At 38.6% G+C, this 22,741-nt stretch overlaps 1 protein-coding gene across 8 annotated transcripts in view; it reads left to right on the top strand.

Annotated features, from left to right (window-relative positions):
• Positions 1–460: 460 nt before the first annotated feature.
• ANKS1B (ankyrin repeat and sterile alpha motif domain containing 1B) overlaps positions 461–22,741 on the top strand; it is a 417,695-nt gene continuing 395,414 nt past the window's right edge. For 3 of the 8 annotated variants that reach the window (XR_001873050.1, XM_017804295.1, XM_017804296.1), the window contains exon 1: positions 468–1,031. Coding sequence is in view for 7 of the 8 variants with exons in the window: in XM_017804295.1 (XP_017659784.1) it covers positions 898–1,031 (134 nt within the window). In the remaining variant the exon portion in view is untranslated. Of the gene's footprint in view, positions 1,032–22,741 lie in introns of all 8 variants that reach the window. The other 5 variants (XM_017804293.1, XM_017804294.1, XM_017804292.1 and 2 more) reach the window with 3 other exon arrangements.

Raw genomic sequence — 22,741 nt, 5'->3', positions numbered from 1 at the left:
ACACACGGACACAGCCCCGTGACCCCACCAACCCCGCCCGCACCTGCCGCCAATTCGGCCCGGGGCGGGTGTCCCTCAGCGCCCGCCCTCCGCCCCCGGGGCTCGTCGGCGAGGCCGCCCCCCATCCTCGCCCCCAGCCATCCTCGGCCCGGCACCGGGTGCCTCCCGTCACCTTCCGCAGCGCGGGGAGGCGCCACCTCCGCAGCGCTGCCCCGCCGCCGCCAAGCGCTCGCTGCCGCCGCGGGGGGCGCGGCCGATGCACCTGGCGGGGCGGGCGGCGCTCCCGGCTCCGCAGTGGGGCGCGGGCCGGGCGGGGCCAGCAGGGCGGAGGAGCGGGGCCCGCGGAGCGCCGGGGCCGCCGGAGCGGGCGGAGGGGGCGCCGCGCCCGGGCAGCCACTGGGAGCGCGCCAGGCGCGTCTCCCCAGCAACGGGCCTGGCAAGGCAGGGCTGCGCCTCCTCCCTCCCTCCCTCCGGCCGCCCCTCTCCGCTTCCGTGCGCCCGGCTGCTCGCCCGTCCGGGAGGGTCGTTGTCCTCGTCAGCCCGACACGGCACGGCGGCTAACACTGCCCGCTTCCCCCGCCCCATCCTCCGGGCCGGGGCTGTGTGTGCATGGCAGTGTGGGGGAGGTTCTTTATTGGCCTCGTCCTCCTTCCCTCCCTCCCGCCGCCCCCCTTCACCTTCCACACTCCACCCAGAAATGATCCAGTGAAACCGGGAGGAGGTGATTCTCCTCCTCCCTCCTGCTGCTGCTCCTGCTGGTCTGGAAGGGACTGCAGGAATCTCTGCCGTGCTCTGCTCTGAGGCAGGGTCTGGGGAGGGGAGGTCGTTCTGTGGAGGGAGGGGGCCGCTGTGGCCCGGGGTACAGCTCTCTCGCGGGGGGCTGCTTGGTTTCCGACCATGGGGAAGGATCAGGAACTGCTGGAAGCTGCTCGCACTGGGAATGTGGCTCTGGTGGAGAAACTCCTCTCTGGGAGGAAAGGAGGGATCCTTGGCAGTGGATCTGGAGCTATCCCCTTATCCAGCTTACTGAGGTAGGGACATCGTTCCCCATCAGATGCTGGGGATATTAACCTCTTCTTCTGTATCATCATCATCGTTGCCCCTCTCATCTTCATTTCCATTCCCGCATCCTTCATAGTAACAATAAATGGTTCACTTTCTCGCCAAGTACAAGCGTGCCAGTGTTTAAAGTCACAGGCAGTCATTTTCTTGATATAGTGGTACTGAATTTCCTGCCTTCAATGCGTCTGAAAGGTCCATGTGTTCATTCTGTTACTAGCTGTGGTGCAGAACTTATATTTTGACTGCTGTGCTAATATGTACGATGTATTGATTACCTTTCCTTTGATATTTCCATCTTCAAATTGCTCCTTGTAATCACAGATGAAAATGTTATCACAGACAAGGCATGGCATTGTGGAAGTCTGTGTAAAAAGACGTAGCTTCACCCCATACCCTCACCCATAGTTGCAGCCCTCACTTGCAGAAGAAATTAGGCATGCCATAGTAATGAGCCTACAAAACAAAGGGGATCTCTTTTTTGTGGGAGATAAATCATCGAGGCCGAGAAGATGTAAAACTTATGGAGCAGGTTAGGTAAGAGCAGCATTACTTTCAAGGTACCTGGGTTTAGTGGAGTGAAACTGGGTTACTGGCCATATTGGGTGAAAGGGCTTAACTTTAGTCATTATTAGTCATATCTCAGGCGATCTACAGCATAGCTTGGATGTTAGGTTTCATCATGCTCTTAAGTCAGAGCATTGTCACAATCATTTATGACATTTGACTGTATTCAAGCCAGAGAAGGTCTGCAGGACCCAGTCCAGTGCTAGTGTTCAACACTACATTAGGCATAGCAAAAGAAGACAAAATGAACCAAAACACTGTTGACCTAGAACTTGAATAAATTGGAGGTTTGGTTTGGTTGTTTATTTGGTAAAGAAAGAAAGGCCTAGTGCAATGGAAATGGATTTAAACAAAAATATATTTATGATTCTATTGCCAGTGCCTTCTTGTCAATGTTTTTATATTATTTCTGTGTCCCCTGTCAGGGAAAATTTAGTGTTAACTGTCCGAAGTATACATGTTTAAACTCTATTATAAAGTCGTCTTGCTACTTTAAAGCTGGCTTTAGTGCTGTAAACAACAACAGTTCAGATATTCATAGTTTACCAAAGTTCTGTGGTGTCCCAGTTCAACTAGGTATTGCATCATTGTTGAATTACTAACCCATTGACCAAAATCAAAACACACCATGTGATCGCTTTTTGTACTGTACCCAAATAGGCTGCTTAGCAAGGAGTATGCCAGATAGTTGGTTGAATTTAAAATATGAGTCTTCTTAAAATGTGATACCCATTTTTCTAAGTACAGAAGTAAGTTCACTTCAGTACAGTGACTAGCTGTTTATAATCCAGTTCTACTGCATGATTTGTGTAGTGACTCTCTTCAGGGCTGGTGCTTGTGCTGTATTCTTGCTCTGTTACTTTCATGTTGTGTATCGTAAGTTCCGTATATCCAGAGGGAATGTATTTGCTTGTGCTTTCCTTTCTTTATTAAACAGCAGTGGTTTACATTGTGTATATGGAACACATGAGCCATGTGTTTTGTATATACAGATGGGTCACGACAGTCATTGTTTGTTACTCAGAATTTAAGTGTTTTAGGTTGTAAAGTCAACTGGCTTTCCACCCTACCCCAAAGTGCACTTGGCTTAAAGAGAAGTAAAGCAAAATAAAACATGTACTGTTAAATTTATGATATTTCTTACAAATGTTGTAAAGAATGTCTATGGCTTCTGTTAATGTAACTTCAAAAATTAAAAGTGAACTTTTAGCTGTGCTGCTTACAGCTGTATGCTAAAGTATTTCTAATTTAGAAAGAATTTAGAATTCAGTAATGGATTGATGCATAAATGTTCACAATCTAACACACTATTCAACATAACGCCTTTGAGAGGGTTCACCAGGAGTGCTCAAAGTAGAAACTACTATGCATTATAGTGTTTTCAAGAAAGAATTATATGTCCCAGGTATTTTAAGATACCTTTTTATTTTGGAGATGTTCCCTGATCTAACTAATGCCATTAATGATGAATTAAGTCCAGAATGACATGCAAGATTAAGGTTGGGTCTGTCTTGGTACAGGACACATGGAAACAAAATGAGGTACTGAAAGAGAGTTATACTAACATCTTGATCTTTTTTAGGAAATCAACACTTGCTGAAAATAGTAAAGTTGTAGAAGAGCCATAAATGTAGAGTATAAAAGTTTGCATTTGAGGTTGGAGGGGATCTGAAGAAGAAGATTCTTCAATCTTCTATTGAATAAGCTTACTAGTAGAGCTAACTGGTATTTTTGCATGCAGTTTATTAGAGTAAAAACTGATTTTGAAAGTTATAATAAGAAGAAAGCAATAGAAAAAATACAGGAACATATTTTTCTTCATTTTATGTAATTTTTAGGAGTCATTGTGTTTGATAATATCTCCTGCTCTTTCAGTGGTTGTAATTAATGCTCAGTTTCTAAAATGGTTCCGCAGAACTTTATGTATCCCATCATGGTGAGAAAGGTCCATGTTGCTTTTTCTTTCTCCTTTTAGCAATGCTGTTTCTAGCATTAGGTTGGAAAAGTCCAACTTTTTCAGCAAACAAATGGACTTATACTGTGCCTTATACATTGGTTTACATAGTAGTAGTACATTTTCCCTTTGGATTTCTTCAAAGTGCTAGAGGCAACTCAGTTTGTGTGGCTGAACTCTCCATGGCAAGATGCCTATTTTGGTGGAAACTGGCTTTGCAGTAATGATGTGCCTTGTGAATGAAATTTAATATTCATGAATTGGCAAATATACATTGACTGTTATCTGAACCAAGGAACAAACTACCTGAGCTCTGGTGACCTATTTACAATTTTATAACATTTTTTTTTTTTTACTTAATGTATTTCCTTGGGGGGAAAATAGGGCAAACCTTTGTATGGTTCTGTAGTTGGACCTATTAATTGATGATAATTGCAGGCTAAATTATCTAATTTTTAAAGGGCTGGTTTCTAACTCCTAAGTCATTGTATTAAATTATTACAACAGTTCAGGAAAACAGCTTTGTTCCAGAAGGCTATTTAAACACATGTATAAACGTATGAATGAATTCCTGTGAGGATTTAAACACATGCTTAGAGTATGTGCTAAGAGCATAAAAATTACATATGCTTAATTAAGACATCATATGCACACAGATATCTGCAATAGTCACTGTATAATACCTCATGCCCAAATTGATTTATCTAAAACAATGACAACAAATCAATGATGTTTGACTGTGTGGACTCTGTAACTTGTTTCAGTTCAGGAGAAGCACTGAAAGGCTCTGGGTCAGTTTGTGCTCCCCTACTTCCATACTTTGTTTTGTAGCATAAAGATTGGGGGTGAATATACTGAAGGTGAATTCCTCAGGTGCAAAAGTCAGCATAAGGCATTGCAACCTCTTAGAGCAAGAAACCTAAGTAAACACTTGGAATAGAGTAATTTAGTTGCTTAAACCTGGGTACTTATTGGTATTTTAGATGCCCATGAGTTTCTGAGGCATGTGATTGGACTGATGGAATTAAACGAAGAGCCACGAACTGTGGAGTTTTGTCTAAGTTTCAGGTGTGATACACTAGGACGTCTAAAGCTCTGTTACGTCTGTGTTGTCTGCAGTCCCCAACCCCAAACATTAGTGCAGGACTGGGATCTTTTGCTATGAAACAAGAATATTTTGAGATGCCTCATAAAACATTCAGAGTTTAGAAGACTGAAATATAAGTTTATTTTCTCTGTTTCTTCTGGGATTCCACTGTCTGGAACTGTCATACATTGGTATATTAACTATGCTTCATATTAAAAAAAAAAAGTTTTTTAAGTTTAGAATTAGGGGGGTTTTTTTAGATTGCAAAGACAACTTTCACAGATTTTTACACAATTTCACTGGCTTTTATATTATTTCAATGTAAACACAAAAACTTGACAGTAAAATCCCACAGTCCCTCTAACAGAATGTATCATTCAATTCTTGTATCCCAAATTCTTAAATGCACATTAAAGGATTTAACACATAAAAAGAGTAAAATGTTTCTAACAAACCTGGTATTTTTGATTTACTTAATTTGATTACCTGTGTATACATAACGTGTTTTTATTGACCAACTAGTTTTTCATTGTTGGATAGAGACAGGTTTCATTTCTTTCAGTGTTATTAGGAAAAATAACTTTGAAGGTTTTAATGTCTCTCAGAGATCTTATCTCATTTTGCCACGTGTGGTCATGTACTTACCTGTTTACCTTACTAATATGTTACAAGCTAAAGACTGGATAGTTCTTGACTAGATGCTAATTTTTAGTTTTTATAAACTGTGCACGTTAAAAGAGCTTTGGATTTTTAACAGGACTGTGGGATTGAATATTAATTAATGTGCACTGGCACACATAGTAGGGGAGGTTGAATTGGCCCTTTTTTGCTCTTTGTTGGCTGCTGCCATTACACAGCATGGGAAGGCGGAGCAGCCGGCCTGGAGCTGGTTTTTTCCTTTTCTACATTTGGCAGACTGTGGCAGGGAATGGCTCAATTTTTTGCTTAGCCTTACTTAGTGCAGCTACACTATGTCTAGGCCTGGCCCAAGTTATTTCTCCTTAAAAGTATAAGAAATGCGGCAAGCAGATTGTCAGTCTGCGAGTTGCAATCTGTTTCCTCATCTGTTTTCTCAGAGCAATGTCTTGCTTGTAGCAAAGCCACAGTTTAGCCTGATGGCCTCAGTGCACGCTGAAAACCACACAGATCCTCTTCTGTCCTTGTGCAGAGCCCTCTGATTCATTCAGCTTTCTTTGCGAAAAGAGATCACTCTTGGATATGGCTTGTAGAGCAAAAAGTATTTAAAATGTTGGAATACTTTATGAAGCTTTACTTAACAGTTTTAAAAAGTTTTTTTCGTGTTATAATTTAAATAGCAAACGGGTCACCTTATCAACAAAATTAAGGCAACTAGTTCTGTTCTTCATTACAAATAGCATTGCTTAAAGTAAGGGAAACTTTCTTAGGTTGATTTTATAAGGAGATTGCATTATGTGAGACTTGAAGTAGCAGGATTCTGAGCTCACATAATTCCGAGGTCACTTGTTTCTATATTAGAAGGTATTTATTTCAGACAAGCAGCACAGATAATAAAACAGAAAGTATTTGTTACAGAGTTCAGTGGGGCATCCGGTTAGTCTATTTCAGGTACTCTATTTCTAATTTTAGTTACACTACTTTTACTTAATAGATTGAGAGGTTTGTAGTGATGTCCTAAGCAGAGACCAGCATTCCTAGATTCCCCAATTAACCTTCTTTAGAGTAGGAAACTTAAGTTTTTTGGAGACATGTTTAATTTTTCTTCTTTTGTCTTTCAGTTTGGAATGCAAATTAATGGTCAGGACAACACTTAGTTTATGCTGTTTGGTATTAGTGATAGTTAATTGCTGCCTTTGCTCTGCATGTTTGCCCTTTCAAATGTATGAGCTTCTCTTAACCTTCATTTTGTTACTTTCTACTTTTCTTAGACTTATTTTTATTCTCATTTTCGATAAATGCTTTCAATCAAAGTTAAGACAACATTTTATGTATGGAATTCCTTAGATTTCTTTGCAAGTTTGAAATATTTACAATATGTAAAGGTAGCAACATAGCAGAGTCCGGGACATCTGGTAGATTGTTAAGGGCAAGGCAATTTGCAAAGTCTGTGTAGTGAATCATCCCTAGGAGTTGAGTGTGATGCTGGATTCACAGTTCTGTAGTTAATCTCTATGGGTAAACTTCTCATTTCTTACTCCAGAACTTTTTTCCTGAGTATTGTTCAAGTGTATGCTCTATTAATTTTCTGATATGTTAGAGTAAATGCAAAAAATGACCAGCAAGAACGCTAGATCTAGGCTAAAATCTTCCAAGCTCATGTTTATCTGCTCATACATAGGATCAAGATGTGGTAACAGCACTGGGAGGACTGCTGGAGTTTATGATGGAGTCAGGTAGACTAGTATGAGAAATTTTACAAACACGTTAAAAGGAGAAGGTAAGGAAAAGCCTTCAGGAAGCTGAAGTGTCTGTAACTTAAAACATTTCTTTTAGAATTCTTAGCCACTACATGGCTACTGTCTAACTCCACAGAGGACCCTATAAATGCATTGTGATCACCACCTTCTTTTTCCTCTTGTCTAACATTTCTGATTTTAGTAGTTCAGTAATTCAATAGAATTAATGCTGCTTTATATATCTTAAAATTTACATATGATATTGCTGGTTTTAAGTGGTAATGTTATAGCAGAACTAAGGGGAAATAAATAAAATGGAGAATGATGTTATCTGAAAAGTCTGCTATCTTGTGAAGGTTGAAAACATTATGAAGAGCAAATATGGATGCTTTTAGGACAAGCATTTTCATAGTCAGTGCACTAGTGATCCGGAACATAGCCATGTTTTTAAAAGTTTATAGTAGATTCTTTTATTTGCCTCATTTTCAGTTTATATGGGCATTCATGGATGAACTGTTAAGGAACGCTTAGAGCTCTTGGCTGTTTTCTTATTGTCGTGATGCAGGCACTAGTTGAAGCATCTGTAAACTGCTTTAATTTATGCTACTGGTATATAAACCCTAAGGGACAGTGTAATGTAGAGTGCAGTTACAGTCCCTTTCCTTCAGCAAGCTTAGCCTGCTCATCTGGAGAGGTGACCTATACAAGAGTTTCACAGCTGGAATTCCCTTCTGCCAAGGAATTTCTCTGCTGGCCACTTCCAGTCAGACTACACATCCTAATCCTATACTGATACTTCAAGGTAAAATATTTTGACAGCTTTTAATGTTAAATATGTAAGGCATAGTAAGTAGTGTTAATTTCTGCCTACTGATATGACATTTTCATGTACATGGACCCTTTTGGGAAATAGGGAATAGAATTTTTTTTGAACCTTATAGCCTTTGTGGGAAGACTTTTTTAATTTTAGTTACTTTTTCCTGATGACAGTATTTTCAACTCTCAAGGATTCTGCCTCTTGACCTAACTTCAACTCTCAAGGATTCTGCTTTGGTTTTTTTTGGTGGTAAACTTTGACTTGCCAGGTTCTTGAGCCTGCTAGGAAAATTTGTGTGGCAATGAAACATTGCCCAGTGTAGAGGAAGATTAGGGGAACACTTAAATTCAAGGGGCCAATGTTACTGTGAGGCCACTGTCAATTTTTGGAAGATCATGTCAAACATGACAAGTTTCTGATGACTGAAAAAGGAAAACGTCATGCCCATGTGTAGTGGGTTTCTGTGGCTGGGTTTTGGTAGCAGGGGTGGGGGCCTACAGGGGTGGCTTCTGTTAGAAGCTGCTAGAAGCTTCCCCTGTTCCGTGGAGCCAATGCCAGCCGGCTCCAGGACGGGCTTCCTGCTGCTGGCCGAGGCTGAGCCAATTAGGAATGATAGTAACACCTCTGTGATAACATATTTAAGAAAAGAAGATTGTTGTGCCGAAGAAATTCCAGCCAGGGAAGAGCAGAGTGAGAACATGGGAAGAACAATGTAGACACCAAGGTCAGTGCAGAAGGAGGGACAGGAGGTGCTCCAGGCCCCGGAGCTGTGGCCCCTGCAGCCTGTGGTGCAGACCATGGTGAAGCAGCTGTGCCCCTGCAGCCCATGGAGGAGCCCATGCTGGAGCAGGTGGATGCATGAAGGAGGCTGTGGCCCCGTGGGAGGCCCAGGATGGAGCGGGGTCCTGACAGAGACCTGTGGAGAGGGAAGCCCACGCTGGAGCAGGTTTTTTCCTGGTAGGACTTGTGGCCCCTATGGGGGACCCATGTCGGTACAGCTCATTCATGAAGGACTGCACCCCATGGAGGAGTGACCCACGGGACAGCAGTTTGGGAAGAACTGCTGCCCGAGGGACGGACTCATGCTGGAGAGGTCCATCAAGGACTGTCTCCCATGGGAGGGACCCCACGGGAGCAGGGGAAGGACTCCTCTCCCTGAGAAGTGACGGAAACAACAACTGACCTGGTATCTGGCCAGGGTCAGCCCACTACACCATGTTCAGAAAGAGCATAAGGAACGTTTTGGTGTCATCATGCTCATCCTAGGGAAAGTTACGGAGCATATCTTCATGGATGGAATTTTTGCTTGCATGAAAGATAAGAATGTGGTTGGGAACAGCCGGTGTGGATTTACTAATCTTAAATCATGCCTGACCAACCTTAATTGCTTTCTACAGTGAGGTAACTGCCACTATGGACAAGGGGAAAACTGTGAATGGTGTTTTACTTTAGAGCAGTCTCAGTCAAAATGGTGAGCTATGGACTGAAGAAGAGGATGATAAGATGGGTTGAAACCTGGCTGGATTGCATGGCTGTGACGGGTTGTGATCAACAGTACAAAACCCAACCGTTGGTGTATACTAGAGGGTTTCCTCAGGGCCAGTATTGACTGTAATGTATCAAGTATAGCAGGTTTGTAGATGACACCAAATTGTTGTGAAACAATTCATATGAGGAATTGCTGCAGTCCATAAGGAGGGACAGGCTGGAAAAATGGCCTCATTGGAGCCTCATGAAATCAGCCAAAGATGTCGTGTAGCCTTTCAGCAGGAAGTGAATAACCACTTGCACCACCACAGACCCTTATGCTGGAGTTGGACAACTTTTTGTGTATTACTTCTTTTTTTGATGCATTTACCATTACAAAACCACAAATTTCACATTTAGTCTTTGAGTTTACACATCAGTAACTCCTTTCTCCTATAAGAATGATGTGATTGGTGCGTGGATTTTCTCTTAATCCTTTGTAGCCTGGACAAGTGCTGAAATAGGTTAAGTTGTAAAGTATTCATGTTGTCACAGTATGAGAAGTGTCCAGGAAATAGATGCCTTTTGGAGAAGGTAAAAAAAAAAAAGAGTTTTATAAATCAGAATTGGGAATATCTTTTGGACTAGGTATTTTCCCTCTGCATATTGCTTGAATTTCAAACCTTCATGATCATAGAATCATAGAATCAGCTGGGTTGGAAGGGACCTCTGAGGTCGTCAAGTCCAACCCTTGATCCACTACCGCTGCGGTTACTAGACCATGGCACTAAGTGCCACATCCAGTCTCATCTTAAAAACCTCCAGGGATGGAGAATCCACCACTTCCCTGGGCAGCCCATTCCAATGTCTGATTACCCTTTCTGTAAAGAATTTCTTCCTAATATCTAACCTAAACCTCCCCTGTATAACTTTCTAGTGTCGTTGTTACTGGTAGTTCTGAGAATTAACTCTTGAGTTTCGTGTTTACTTACTGACTTGTCAGGGTCATTGTTTTCTATTTTTAAGTGTCACTAGATATGAATAGTGGATCTCTATATCTAGGTTATTTTTTCAAATTAACCCCCCCAACATATTAATATTAGCGGTTCGACCCCATAATCTCAATTACATCGTTGGTAAGGTTTCCTAAGAACATAATTTACACTTATTTTTAGTTTTTAGTTTTCTTGAGTAATTATTTATCCACTTCCGTATCCTCCTTGTCATGTGTATAGTTAATTTGTCAGAATATGCTCATAAGTGATTTGCAATCACTCTCCTTCCTGTTTTGTGCACATTTGTTGCAGAGCAGTATCTTGTATAACCGAGTGGAAATGATCTGCCAGGGATCTTATCACAGAGTGTGCACAAGTAACATTTCAGAGAACGAAGTATTTAATTTGTGGAAATAAAGCATACAGCATGTAGTATATGTATATGTTGCAAATCCTGTTATTTGCCTGTCATGGCAGTTAAATCTATCCCCTCTATTTTTACTTTCATGTAGTCTGTGTAAGTCTTGATTTCAGAGGCATAGGAGTCATGACATAAGCAGAAAATGAAGCCTCTAAAAGTATGGAATAGGCATGTGTTCTGTGTGAGGAGATGTGGGTAGAAGATGGGTGGAGCAAGAGAAATCTGAATCGAGGTATTTGGAGTGTTTTGGCAAGTAGGCTGTATATAAAAGTCTGAAAAGGCTGGAATGCTAGAAATAGTTGGTAAAGGAAATGGATATAAATATTGAGACTAGGAATAAGAGCTGAGACTGATTGACCAGGGAGGTTAGCACTGCTGAGGAGAGTGAAGCAAGTTCAGGAGATGAGCTACAACAAACAAGACAGAATAAAGACAAATTCATTCAGCAGAATAAAGAGAACATGTATGTGCACTGAAATATAGTTTTCATTCAAAGCCTGACATTTTTATATTTACTTGCTATAACAAGTATTTGTGAAATGCATTTGCAAACTGTCATTTTCTTTCAGTGTTAAAATAAACCACTATAATAGTGGTTAATAAAGTGCCACTAGTCATTCCATTAGTTTAAGATGACACTACATGGTGAAATTTCAGGAGTTCTAGTTTGCTTTTTTGTTAGTTATGAAAATAAGGTTGCCAGTGCAGTTTTTATGTAGCCCCTTGAATGTAGGCATTGCATGTTTTTTTTAATGACTCAGTCCTGTAGTCTTTTTTTTCACAAGACTTTTACCTCAGTTGCGGCCCAGGGTATACAGTGCTCATTAAATAAGCAGTTATTCAGCACTTTTTACTTACTATTTAATATTTAGCCCTGAGCCTTCTTTACTGCACACAATTCAAACTCTTCTCTGGAAAAAGAATGATTAATTTTTCTCCTGGGCTTTTTTTTTTTGGTGGTGTTTGTCACTATGGTATCTGACTGCTTCACAGCATTAATGAGTTTACTGTCCCAGTACTTCTGTGACTGGGTAGGGGTTTTTAATATCTCACTTCACAAGTGCTGACTGAAGCACAGTTAGATAATGACAAGTATACACTGACTTGGTGTTTCTATCTGGTGACTTCATTTTTCACAGTATTAATATAGTTAGTGTAAAATCACAGGAGTGACTCTTCTTGATCAGAAAGAATATCTGTCTAGCAAAGTACTCTTCTCCAGTTTTGACTCGGAGTTAAGAGCCTGATCTTAGAAGAATATAATAGCAAAACAAGCATATAGTAAGTAACACTTTCTCTAGTGTACTCTCCCAGCTTTTAACAATTTACAGCAGCTCTCCAAGACAGATGTATTGTCTTTGTATTTAATACCTCTGGTGGATTTTTCTTCCATGTTGTTCAATTGGTCTTTGAAGTAATGCAAATGTTTAGCATTAATAGCATCTCACAGCACGGGTTTCACTTCTTAATGAAGTATTATTTGAAGAACATTCTCTATAAATTAAGTAGCATTTTATACGTTTAAATTTATAAAAATCTGTTCAGATGTTCAGAAATTTGTTTCTGAAGTACAGACATGGATAGAATTCAGTTCTGTGGTGCAGCATTACACTGCTGTTTAATCGATTTAGTAAATACCACTGCACCTTTTAATACCTTTGATTTTCAAAAAGAATAGAGTTCTTATTCTATCATCCCCATTCTAGGGGATAGGCCTTCAACTGTTCCAAGATCAGCATTCATTGCTCAATAATAGGAAATCATGTGATTAATAAGGCTAATTCGTATTTGTAAGAAGGATGACTTAGCACCAGAACTTTAATCCTTGCCTTTGCAATCTCAACACTTTTTAATACACTTTCCTATATATAGTTTTGTATGTATTTCCACAGAATTTTTTTTTTCCACAGAAAAATACATTTCTTTTGAGAATGTAAACTACCTGTATGGTGGTGAACAGAACATAAAGAATTTGGAGATGCCTCTAAGAACTTTTAATTAATACAACTCCCGATGTGTATCTAATATCCTTATTAAAAATTATGTAGAATTTGAGGTGCTGGAGGATATTTTTTCCTTTTTTTTTTTCTTTTCAGCAAGTAATGATATGAATTTGAACAAGATTCCCATTACATTACCTGAAAGAGCAAAGATGAGGCAAGAAAAATCAAAATTTAATTGTTGAAAGTAATGTGTGAAGATGAAATGAAACAGCCATGTGTAGGGGAAGGATGTTATTTTCCTCTCTTCTCTTGTGGGAAGAAGTTATTGTGGAAAGAGCAAGGTCATTACCCAGTGATAAGATGTTTCCTCCTATGCCCTAGAAAAATAGTTTGAGGCATAAATGAGATGTGTATAATTTCCCACTTAAACTGGTGAACTGGAATTAATGAGTTACTTCAGGAGTAAATGCAGCCTTTCCTGGTCCAACAGTACCATGCTCTGTTTAACCAAAACAGAGAAGTTTCAGCATTGAGCCTTTACGTCTCTGTCATTCAAGGAAGAAACAGTTACATAGGTATAAATGGCATAAAAAGAGTAAAAGCAACAGAAATCTTGTCATGTATCTGCAGTGCAGGAATAGTTCTTGCTATGACATGAACTGTTGCAACATTTGCTTCTCCTTGTCTTGCCTTAAAGCTCACCTGATTGTAACAGGGCACAGACTGAGGAGATAAGTTTTGGGAAAAGCAAGTGAGGTTGCTAAGAAATGTCTGCTTTTTAAAATGCCAAGGGAGCATCCTCCCTTGTTAGGCTGCCTACTTCAGTAGAAAACCTTCAGGGAATAAATCAGCTAATTATGATGGTGGTAAAAGACAAACAGAGCTTTCTTTCTCTTCTCTCAGTAACTAAATATTGTTACCATAGAATTTTTTCGCATCATCATCCCTCCTTTTTCTAGTATAACTGTGATAGCCAGCTTGAAAAGGGGGGAAAAGTTAGGATGTGAAGAATCCAGAGGTTGCTTATGCCAGCCTTGAAAAAGAGAACCTTGCTGCAGATACTCACCCTAAGGCCAGGGAGTCCAGTATGGGGGGGGGGGAAAGAAGATCTAAGTTAATGCTTTTGGAGAATACAGAAGGCACTGGGTTTGAAAATAGCATGGAAAAAATTGGACATAATCAGAGCAGAATTCATTGGGTAGCTTGAAAGAACAGACACAGTGCTGGACAAAAGTGTAAGATCAGGGATTTTTGAGCGTAAGACTGATTTGCAAAGTGGGGCATGATAATTTCTGGACAGAGGCAGAGATCCACTTTCAGAACCTTCCTCAAGACTGATGAAAACTAAGAAGTGGCAAATAAACTTATTTAGAGAATGATAAGAAAATACATGGAGATAGTTGGATGTTGTCTGGTCTTTGCCCAAGAGACCTATACCACATGGAATAGCTGCTTGGGAAAATGCCAAAACCAAAACCACTATCTCTGAAAAAAAGCTGAAGGAAGGAGCTGAGTCCTGCTGTGGTACTTCTGTTTAAATGTGTTCTTGGGTTAAAATCAACTCAGGAGAGAATGAGAAAGCAGGCCTCGGGGATACATTTTAAAGGATCGAGCCAGAATGTTTAGACTTCTTTCAAAGAAAGTGTACTACTCTGGGTAGTCTTCATAGAACCTAATTACCCAATCTCCTTTGAAAATAGGATTTTCTTAAATGACACGATATGTCACCATTTCTGGGTGTGACAATTCCTAAAGAAGAATTAAGAACAATTATTGCAGAAGGTCAGCTCCTAATACCCATCTCACTTGTGAATGGCTGTGGCATTGTCAGCAGTTTCAGCAGCTGTCATGCAGAATGCATTGTTACAGTCTTCTGGGATTCTTGGAAAAGTCCAGAATACAGTTGAGATCTTCCTGAGGAAAATAAAGCTTTTGCTAAAATTGAAAATTCATTATATTCCCGAAAAGTTGGATCTTTGGGGATTTCCTTTCTCAGCTCCATTGAAAGAAATCTATATACCAGATTCACTTCAGAGTATTGCACTACCAAACTTACTAGGCATCAGATGAACCTCAGATAAAGCATATGAAACTCTGCAAAAGATTGCTTTATTTTCTAACTAAAGGCAGATGATACCGTTCAAAGCAGTTAAATTGACACTCAGATGGAGTGTTTTGAGGAACTATTTTAAACGAAAGCAGATTTATCAGAGCAGCAAAGAAGGCTGTCCTGACTGTGTTAGCACTGTTCAGGGCATGCTTCTAATCATCTGCAGTTTTAGTCACATGGCCTAATATTCAGATCATCACAGGTAAACCCACTATAGCTTTGATGACAAATCTCTTTCCCTTTGCAACTCCGTTAGGGCACATTATTACACATCCACACATACAAAACTCGACAATAATATGAATGATTAAAACGGTTGCTTTTCATTTAAAGTTGTTATTTAAACCACTTTTCATTAATATATGAAGAATTTCTTTCTTTCCAAAGGTGCTTTGGGTTTAGTTTTCATGGGCATTTTGCAAAGAGTTTTTAGCTAGATTTGAAAATGCTGAGAAACCTGGTAACAAGCACAAGACTAAGATTAGTGATTTGAAACACACCTTAAAAATTGTCAGAAAAGGAAATAATGGCCTGACTTTAACTTCTCATTTGAAGTATGATACGTCTCTTAATTTGGTATTGCATTGCTGTGCTGAAGTTGGCTGTCTGTAATACAGTATCTGATTTTTTCCATCATATTCAAGTGGTGGTTTGTTTTTTGAGCAGATATTTTGGTCACTAAGCATATGCTCTGAATAGCAATTACAGTATCCAAAGAAAGCTTTGCCTGTATCCCTTCAAATGGATTTTCAGGCTTAAACTGTGATCGTTTATGTTTAACATAACAGCTGAAGACTTGCACACCTAAACGTTAGTTCACATTCCCACTGAAGAAAATGTATTTTGGCTACCAGCAATGTCTTCTGTAACTAGACACTGAACATATTAATGGTACCGTGTAACTGAGTGTTACTGCGCTAAATATGACACATCTCAAATTCTGTTAGTGCTCTGATCATTAGATTCTCTTTTCCATTTGAAACACTATCAAGTTGTGTTTATGTGTTTCACTGTTGATCAATAGCGAGCTAGCCTATCAATTTCTCAGTAGGTCAGTATTTTCCACTACAGCTTAAAAACTTAAATGTAAATAACTGCTTACCTTATCTTCCCACTTTTTTTTCTGTTGAGGGATGTTACTTAAATACGGATGTGACAGGCCTGGGTATCACCATCCTCCAGAAAATAATGCAAGTGGGAGAAAACATACTGAAGAAATATTGCAAATAAATTTGAGTGGTGTTTTGCCTATAGAGGAAACCTTGAAAAATCTTGAAAAGAGCTCAGTCACAGTTAGGTAGTTATGTGTCCGTTTTATAGACCAATGCTTCAGTGAAAACAGCCAAGTTCCTTTCCCTAGAGGCACACATTCTCAAATGATACAATGACGGTGAAGGTACATGTTCTCTTCCCCTTCAATGATTTTTTTTTCCAGAAAGTAGAGGTGTTGGTTTGTATGTCTGTAGTTGTGCATGAATGTTTGACATAGCTGTGAAGAGGAGCTAGTCCTACTGAATCAGGTAGTAAAATTAAAGTGGATAATTTTTTTCTTTTCTTATTTTTTTCTTTTTTAAAAAAGCCAGATTTAACGAAGAAATACCAGCTTTCCCCCTTGAACTGCACTAGTTTTTACGATAGTTGTAGTGATCTAAGTTTCTGAGCATAGAAATGGCATGGAGTGTAACAGAGTCTGAAAAAGTAAAGCTGACAACTGTGTCACTCACCTCTGATTGGAGACTCAGGTTCAAGCCTCTGCTCTGTCATTATCCCAAGAGAGTTCTGTAATCACTGGTTTACCCAACATACACTTTTCCCTGGTCTAAAGATTGTATATAGTTACATAAAAATATTGAAATAGATTAAAGATATTAAAACCAAAACATACAAGTGATATTGGTCAGGACACTTGCTTGGAAAACAGAACAATGGTGCAGTCTTACTTGAATTTTAATCTTCCCAGCAGTGTTGAGTTTCACGTTCTATTCTTTCCTGTTTGGAAAAAGTGGACACAAAAAAGTAGACACTTCAGAATGATTCTTGGTTTAAGTTTCACATAGGAAAGTGGAATTATCAGAAGCTCAAAATTTGGAAGTCAAATACTTTACTGGATTCTAAAGGCAATATGTTGGAAAGTAAGGGAGTGTTCTGTTTGTTCTGTATTGAATCCTTTCTAAACCACACTTCTCAACTCCATTATTTTTGTGTGACATTTTGAAATGTGTTACAGCATTGATCATAGCTTCAGAATTGTTAACACTATTTGAACCGGACTTGCAGTTTTCTCTTTGACATGGACTTCGAAGTACAGAACTTCGAACTTCTCAGAGTATTATAACTATATTTTTAGAGACTTAGCAAGAACTATGCAGTTATTCATGTATGGATTGTAGGTTTGATTTGTTTAGGCACTTAAAAAGATTTAAAACTGATCCCTTTTTAGATGGGTATCATCAGTCCATTCTTGTCTGTGGTGAAGTTTTATATTTGTACAATAATTTTCACCTGCTGAAGTAATTACTATTCATATATGACTTCTAGCTAAACTGTTGTAGAAAAATACATTCACTAAAGTATTACATTACTGAAATATATCTATTTGGAACATAGAGGTCTCTCTTTAATGTCTCCTTTTCTTTCATTCCCTTTCCTCCCATCTCTTTCCCTTAGTTTCACTGCCCACCTGTTCTCCCACTGTGTGCCCCTCTCTGCCTCTCTCTCCTCCGTCACTCTCTCTCCAATTATCTACCTTTCCATTTGTCCTCTCTCACCATGTCTCCCCAACCCCCTCCACCTCACCCATCTCTCTCTTCTCTCTCTCCACCAGTTTAAATCATAAAGAGAATCACCTGAAATGAAATAATACAAGAAGAAAAATCAGGAAGCATTGCCTATTGGGCTTCCATAGTTAGAGGGAAGGATATAGTGACAAAGTAGTCTGAAAAGAGAGAAATTGATGTCTTTGTTTAGGAAAAAAATTAGTGTTTCTCCCTGAGCATGAGCCAATGGGAAGTATGATTAGACTAAAACAGGACAAGGCACATATAATCCCATCCAAAATTAAAAAAGGAAAAGAGTGAAATAGAGAAGACAAGTTTTACTTAGAATGTGGAAATCTGCTCTTCCATGAACTGAGACTTACCATAATAAGAATAGCAAATATCCTAAAGAACTGTTGGAGTATTTGACTTATATATAAGTTCATGAAGTAATAAAAGTCTGTGGAGAAACACCTTATAGGAACATGAAGTACTTCAGGCACTTGAGAAGGGAGCTTAAGATGAGAATGTCTGATATATTTTCCCAGATAATTTAGATGACAATTAAAAGATAAAAAAGTGTGACTAGGGATTCCTGGCAGTAAAGAAAGAAGTTTTAGATTCACACACATTTAATTGATTTTGGTGATATTACTAGATTGTGTTGGATGGGCCTTCCTTTATAATGTATTGTAAACAAAACGATTTAACTCTCAAGTGCTTCAGATTTACAATGGGTCTGCTTTGGAATAAGCATGAAGAATGAGATAATTAAAGTAATGATTTTTATGGAAAAGTACAGTGACTGGCTGGTTTTGTGGTTTATAAAAATCTGGAGAGATTTTGGAGATGATTTTGTTAGTTAAAACATAAGCATAAACAAACATATTCTATTAAGAGGAGATATAAAAAGAAGATACGGAAGGGAAGTAATTTACAGTCAGTTTGCAATAGTCTTGAGGTAGTTCACGTGAAAAAGGTGGGTGAAAAAGCTGTCTTGCAGAGATGGAGGTCATGTACTGCAGTCCACTTCATAATCCTATTTTTCTCCTTAAAGATCTTATGTCTAGGCACAGAGCCATAGAAGTGGGAAGAGCAGATTTAGAGTCTCTTAGACCTAGAAGACTTAGAAAGCATGGTGAGGTAACATTCAGCAGTGTTATCTCGGATGACATTATCTGTGTCAAGATCAACAGAGCCAGCTAATAATCTATACATGGTTCTGTTTAGATTCACATAACATGGAGTAATGACACAGAGCGAGCTTGAGTCTAGCGGGACTTCGTAGCTCAGATTCAGTGTCATGCAAATGTGGCTACAATTCTTCCAGACTTCAGCTGGCTTGGAGCATTATAAATGCATGCAGTTGGCTAAGAGGCACTGTTAGATCCAAACTGGCTTTTGCAGACAGCCCTATGTCTCTGTACCCATATTTGTGTGCAGATAGTCTGCCCATGAACTGGGGCACGTGGGATGCACGCTGATGGCATGTCGTATGTATCAATGAATGTCGCACATTATCACATGACATTCTTCAGATAAAATTCACTGCTCTTTAATCATATGAGATGGATGATGCTCCCTTAGTTAGTTGTTATTTAGTATTTTATTTTCTCATTGTTAGGATGAGCTAATGCCTTTATAGCAGTGTTTGCATGTGTTTTTGTAAAGAGAATTCTTTTTCTCACATATTTCACGGCAGAGTTTTGCAAATATAATGTATTTATTTTCAAAAACAACCTCGTTTGATGGCAGGGTATTATTACTCCATTTTACAAATGTATATGTGAAGCCATGAGACATTAAGGTCAACATTATTGAGTAATTTTAGATGCCTGGTGCAAAACACTTAAAACCCGATTTCCAATTTTGCAGCATATTTGTCATCACAAACCATTTGAAAGTGCAAAGCACAATTTCCCCTGACTACCAGGGCAACTGCAAATAGTGCTTTTACAGTTAAAACTCAGGCTATGAAATGAGCACCCTGAAAGTTACATGCTCAGTGATCATTCTTGCAAAGTTAGATTTAAGAAACTTTCTTCTTGTCAAAAAACCGTCTGTGGTATGAAAAGTCTACATCTCTAGGGCAACATTGCACTACCCTGCATATGGATTTCTTCTTTTTCTCCTTGCAGTCATCTAGTTAATTCAGAATATATTTCCCTTTCTGTTTAACTTTACATTTAGCAGGCTCTGTTGGTACAGAATCATGACCTACCTTTAGAGTAGGTTACAGAGACAGGTTGAGGCAGGTTTACTGAGAAAAAAAATACATGCATAATCAGGAATTGAATTAAGATAATAAAGTTTTATTTGTGCTATTTTTTTACTTTTCAGTGTGACTTGTCATAATATTTTTATATAATTATATCTCTGTAATTTCCTTTTTCTTTTCTTTTTTAAGAATGAACTGATAAATTAGCAATTCCATTATATTTGTGATATCAACACCCAGATACATTAGGCCTGTGCAATTTTTGCATCACAGCTGACCAGCTGCATGGTAGCATCTCCTGGGGCTAAGACCCTAAGTGTTCATGACCAAAGAAGGCAGCTTTTAGGCCTGATCAAGCTTGTAAGTCACTAACTGGATGAACCTGATGTAGGTCAATAAGAGACGGCACTTCAAGATGTGCTGCCCAGAACTCTGTGTGCTTTACTAGAATGCTTGGTAGGAGTAGCCAGTGGTGATATGAATTATTATTTTGTTGAAAGTGTTGCTCACATTTGCCCAGTTATCATGGGATTCACTTTAGGAAAATGTGTTCTAACAAATGTTTCTGGTCACTAGACGAAAGTTCAACTCTTCTAGTCTGTCTAGCTGTCTTCCTAGCTTCAGCCTTTATTCCAAATACCTTGTGTGTCTTTGTGTCCTTTCACATCTCTTAGTCTTACCCTTGGAGGCTAATGCTTCTAGTCTTTTTACTCAGCTATTTTAACTATTTCAGTGCCCCCTCTCCAAATTTCTGGTCTTGCCTGTGTGAGTTGGGTCCTCATTTCTGTCTTCTCATTTAATTTTATTTTAATTTCCTAGGACTTTCCCTTCACATTCTAGCTCTTGTTTCCTGCCCTCATAAATGCCATATTTTCTCCTACAACTCTGGATCTCCTTTCTTAGAACTCTTTAGTCTGAGGTAGATATCTGACGTGAAATTTGAACTTAAATAAAGCAGTTGTAGTTATAAGCAGAGTAAAATGTGATTTTACACTGGGGAGTGGATGTAATGTGTAAGAAGAGGCAGTGTTACTAGGGCACTTACTAAATTTACTGTCCACAGAGAAGAAGAGTTAGCCAGAGAAAGAACATGTCTGAAACTGCTTTTTACTGATAGGCAGTAACTTTTTAGCATGGTTTTTACGGAAGACCATGATTTATTTAATTGTGCACGGTAGGATGAACAGAGTCTTAGAATGCATTAGTGTGTAAATAGTACACTCAAGGGACTTACTGTTTATAAAAGACAATCTGATTGTTATAGTAGAATGAAGGGAATGCTGTAATCAAATAGTATGGAAATAGTTTTAGAAATCTGAAAATAATACTGAGATTTCCGAGCCTTTTCAAAAAATCATGTGTGAAAATGCAAGGAAATCTGTGAATCAAAGAGCTTTTGGTTGAAAGGGTGAGAAAGAGCATTTATTTATATGTGTGTGTGTATATATACGTATAGCTAAAAGAAAAAATTAAATCCCTCAGTAAATGAAGTTAATTTTATTGGTTTGACTAGTTATTCTGGAGAATGAATGGGAGAATTCCTCTATGCCATTAAAAGCACTGTTTTGCTCCCATCCAGCATATATATATATCTGATAGAGGTACTTTGTGTTACAGCAGTACTGCTGCACTGGTGACATGTTTCAGATAGAGAACTATCTTCAGAATTTCAGTACATTCAACACTTTTATAAATCAGCCTTGACTATGAAAGATACATTCTCAAAGTATTTGATTGATGAGCAGTGGGAGAAGACCTTGTAATATTTCTTCCCCCCCAGTATGCAAATTTCAGAATACATGATGCCTAAGTACTTTTTTATTATATAGGCTGGATGTTTTATTTTATTAAGAATATTCGCTTGAAAATGTTTGCCACATCTGAGAATTCTTTTTTTAAAGAAATTCTGAAAATTGAAATCATCCCGCATTATGGTGTGTAGTTTTCAGGAAAGAAAAATATGATCATAAATATTGCTTTCTATAAGTCTAATATAATATTTTACTATCATATAATGTGGAATATAAAGAAAAAAACCCATTAATTATCTAGAAGCATAATTTCTTAAAAACTAAGTTCCATCCTAAAATAGAATTATAAGGTTGGATAGTGAAAGGAATACAGAATATGCAGCATTTTTACTTTAAATATATAATTGGATTTAAGTAAATCAAATTATATGCAATTCTTAAAACCTTAATTATGAAAAAGGCAAACATTGCATTGGCTTGAATATGAATGTTATAAAGGATTAAAGTTTTACTAGATAAGAGACTTTAAACACAGAGACTATAAATGGTAGCTTATTCTACCAAAATTTAAGGTTAGAAGCTAGAGGGTTACTCTAAGAGTAAAACAAAGAGGAAGATGCATTTAAATGTAGCTGATTCCCAAATTAACCTCAACAAAGTCTGATATGAAAGCTGTCATGTTCCTCCAACCTGTTTGTTTCCTTTGTTCAGTGTCTTGAAATAAGTTGTCACTTAGAGACACGCCAAAGTTTGATTCTGCTGAGTATTTTTATTTCAGAGGAAGAAGCTAAAATTGCATTAGTCAAATTGACAGATGCTGAAAAATCTGGAAACTATTGCAAAATATATTATAAAACAGAGACTATAGTAAAACCTTGTTAATTCTGCAGGAATGGGTTAAACACAATTAAACATTTTGATAAGTGAAGAATATTTTTAGGAACACAGATAAAATTATAAAGACAGAGTATATAAAGAATAGTGAGTAAGGAGAAGTTGCTACCAGATACTTTAGATAACCACTCTATACAGATAACTTCTGTTTATACTATCAAAAGGATTGAGAGATCAAGAAAGCTCAGGGAACCTAAATTCTCTAGCAACATACAGTAAGAACACTCCTAATCCCAGTTTACTATACAAAAGCACAGGCAAGCCATAGTAATAGAAACTCCCCCAGTATTTTGTGTCAGTTTTTTCTCAAGGCTACAAAAGAAGTGT

This window comes from Lepidothrix coronata, unplaced genomic scaffold (genome assembly GCF_001604755.1).
Source record: "Lepidothrix coronata isolate B3197 unplaced genomic scaffold, Lepidothrix_coronata-1.0 Scaffold9, whole genome shotgun sequence".
Classification (NCBI taxonomy): Eukaryota; Metazoa; Chordata; class Aves; order Passeriformes; family Pipridae; genus Lepidothrix; species Lepidothrix coronata.
The sequence above is the reverse complement of the archived record's forward strand: the minus strand, read 5'-3'. Positions and strand labels throughout refer to the sequence as shown.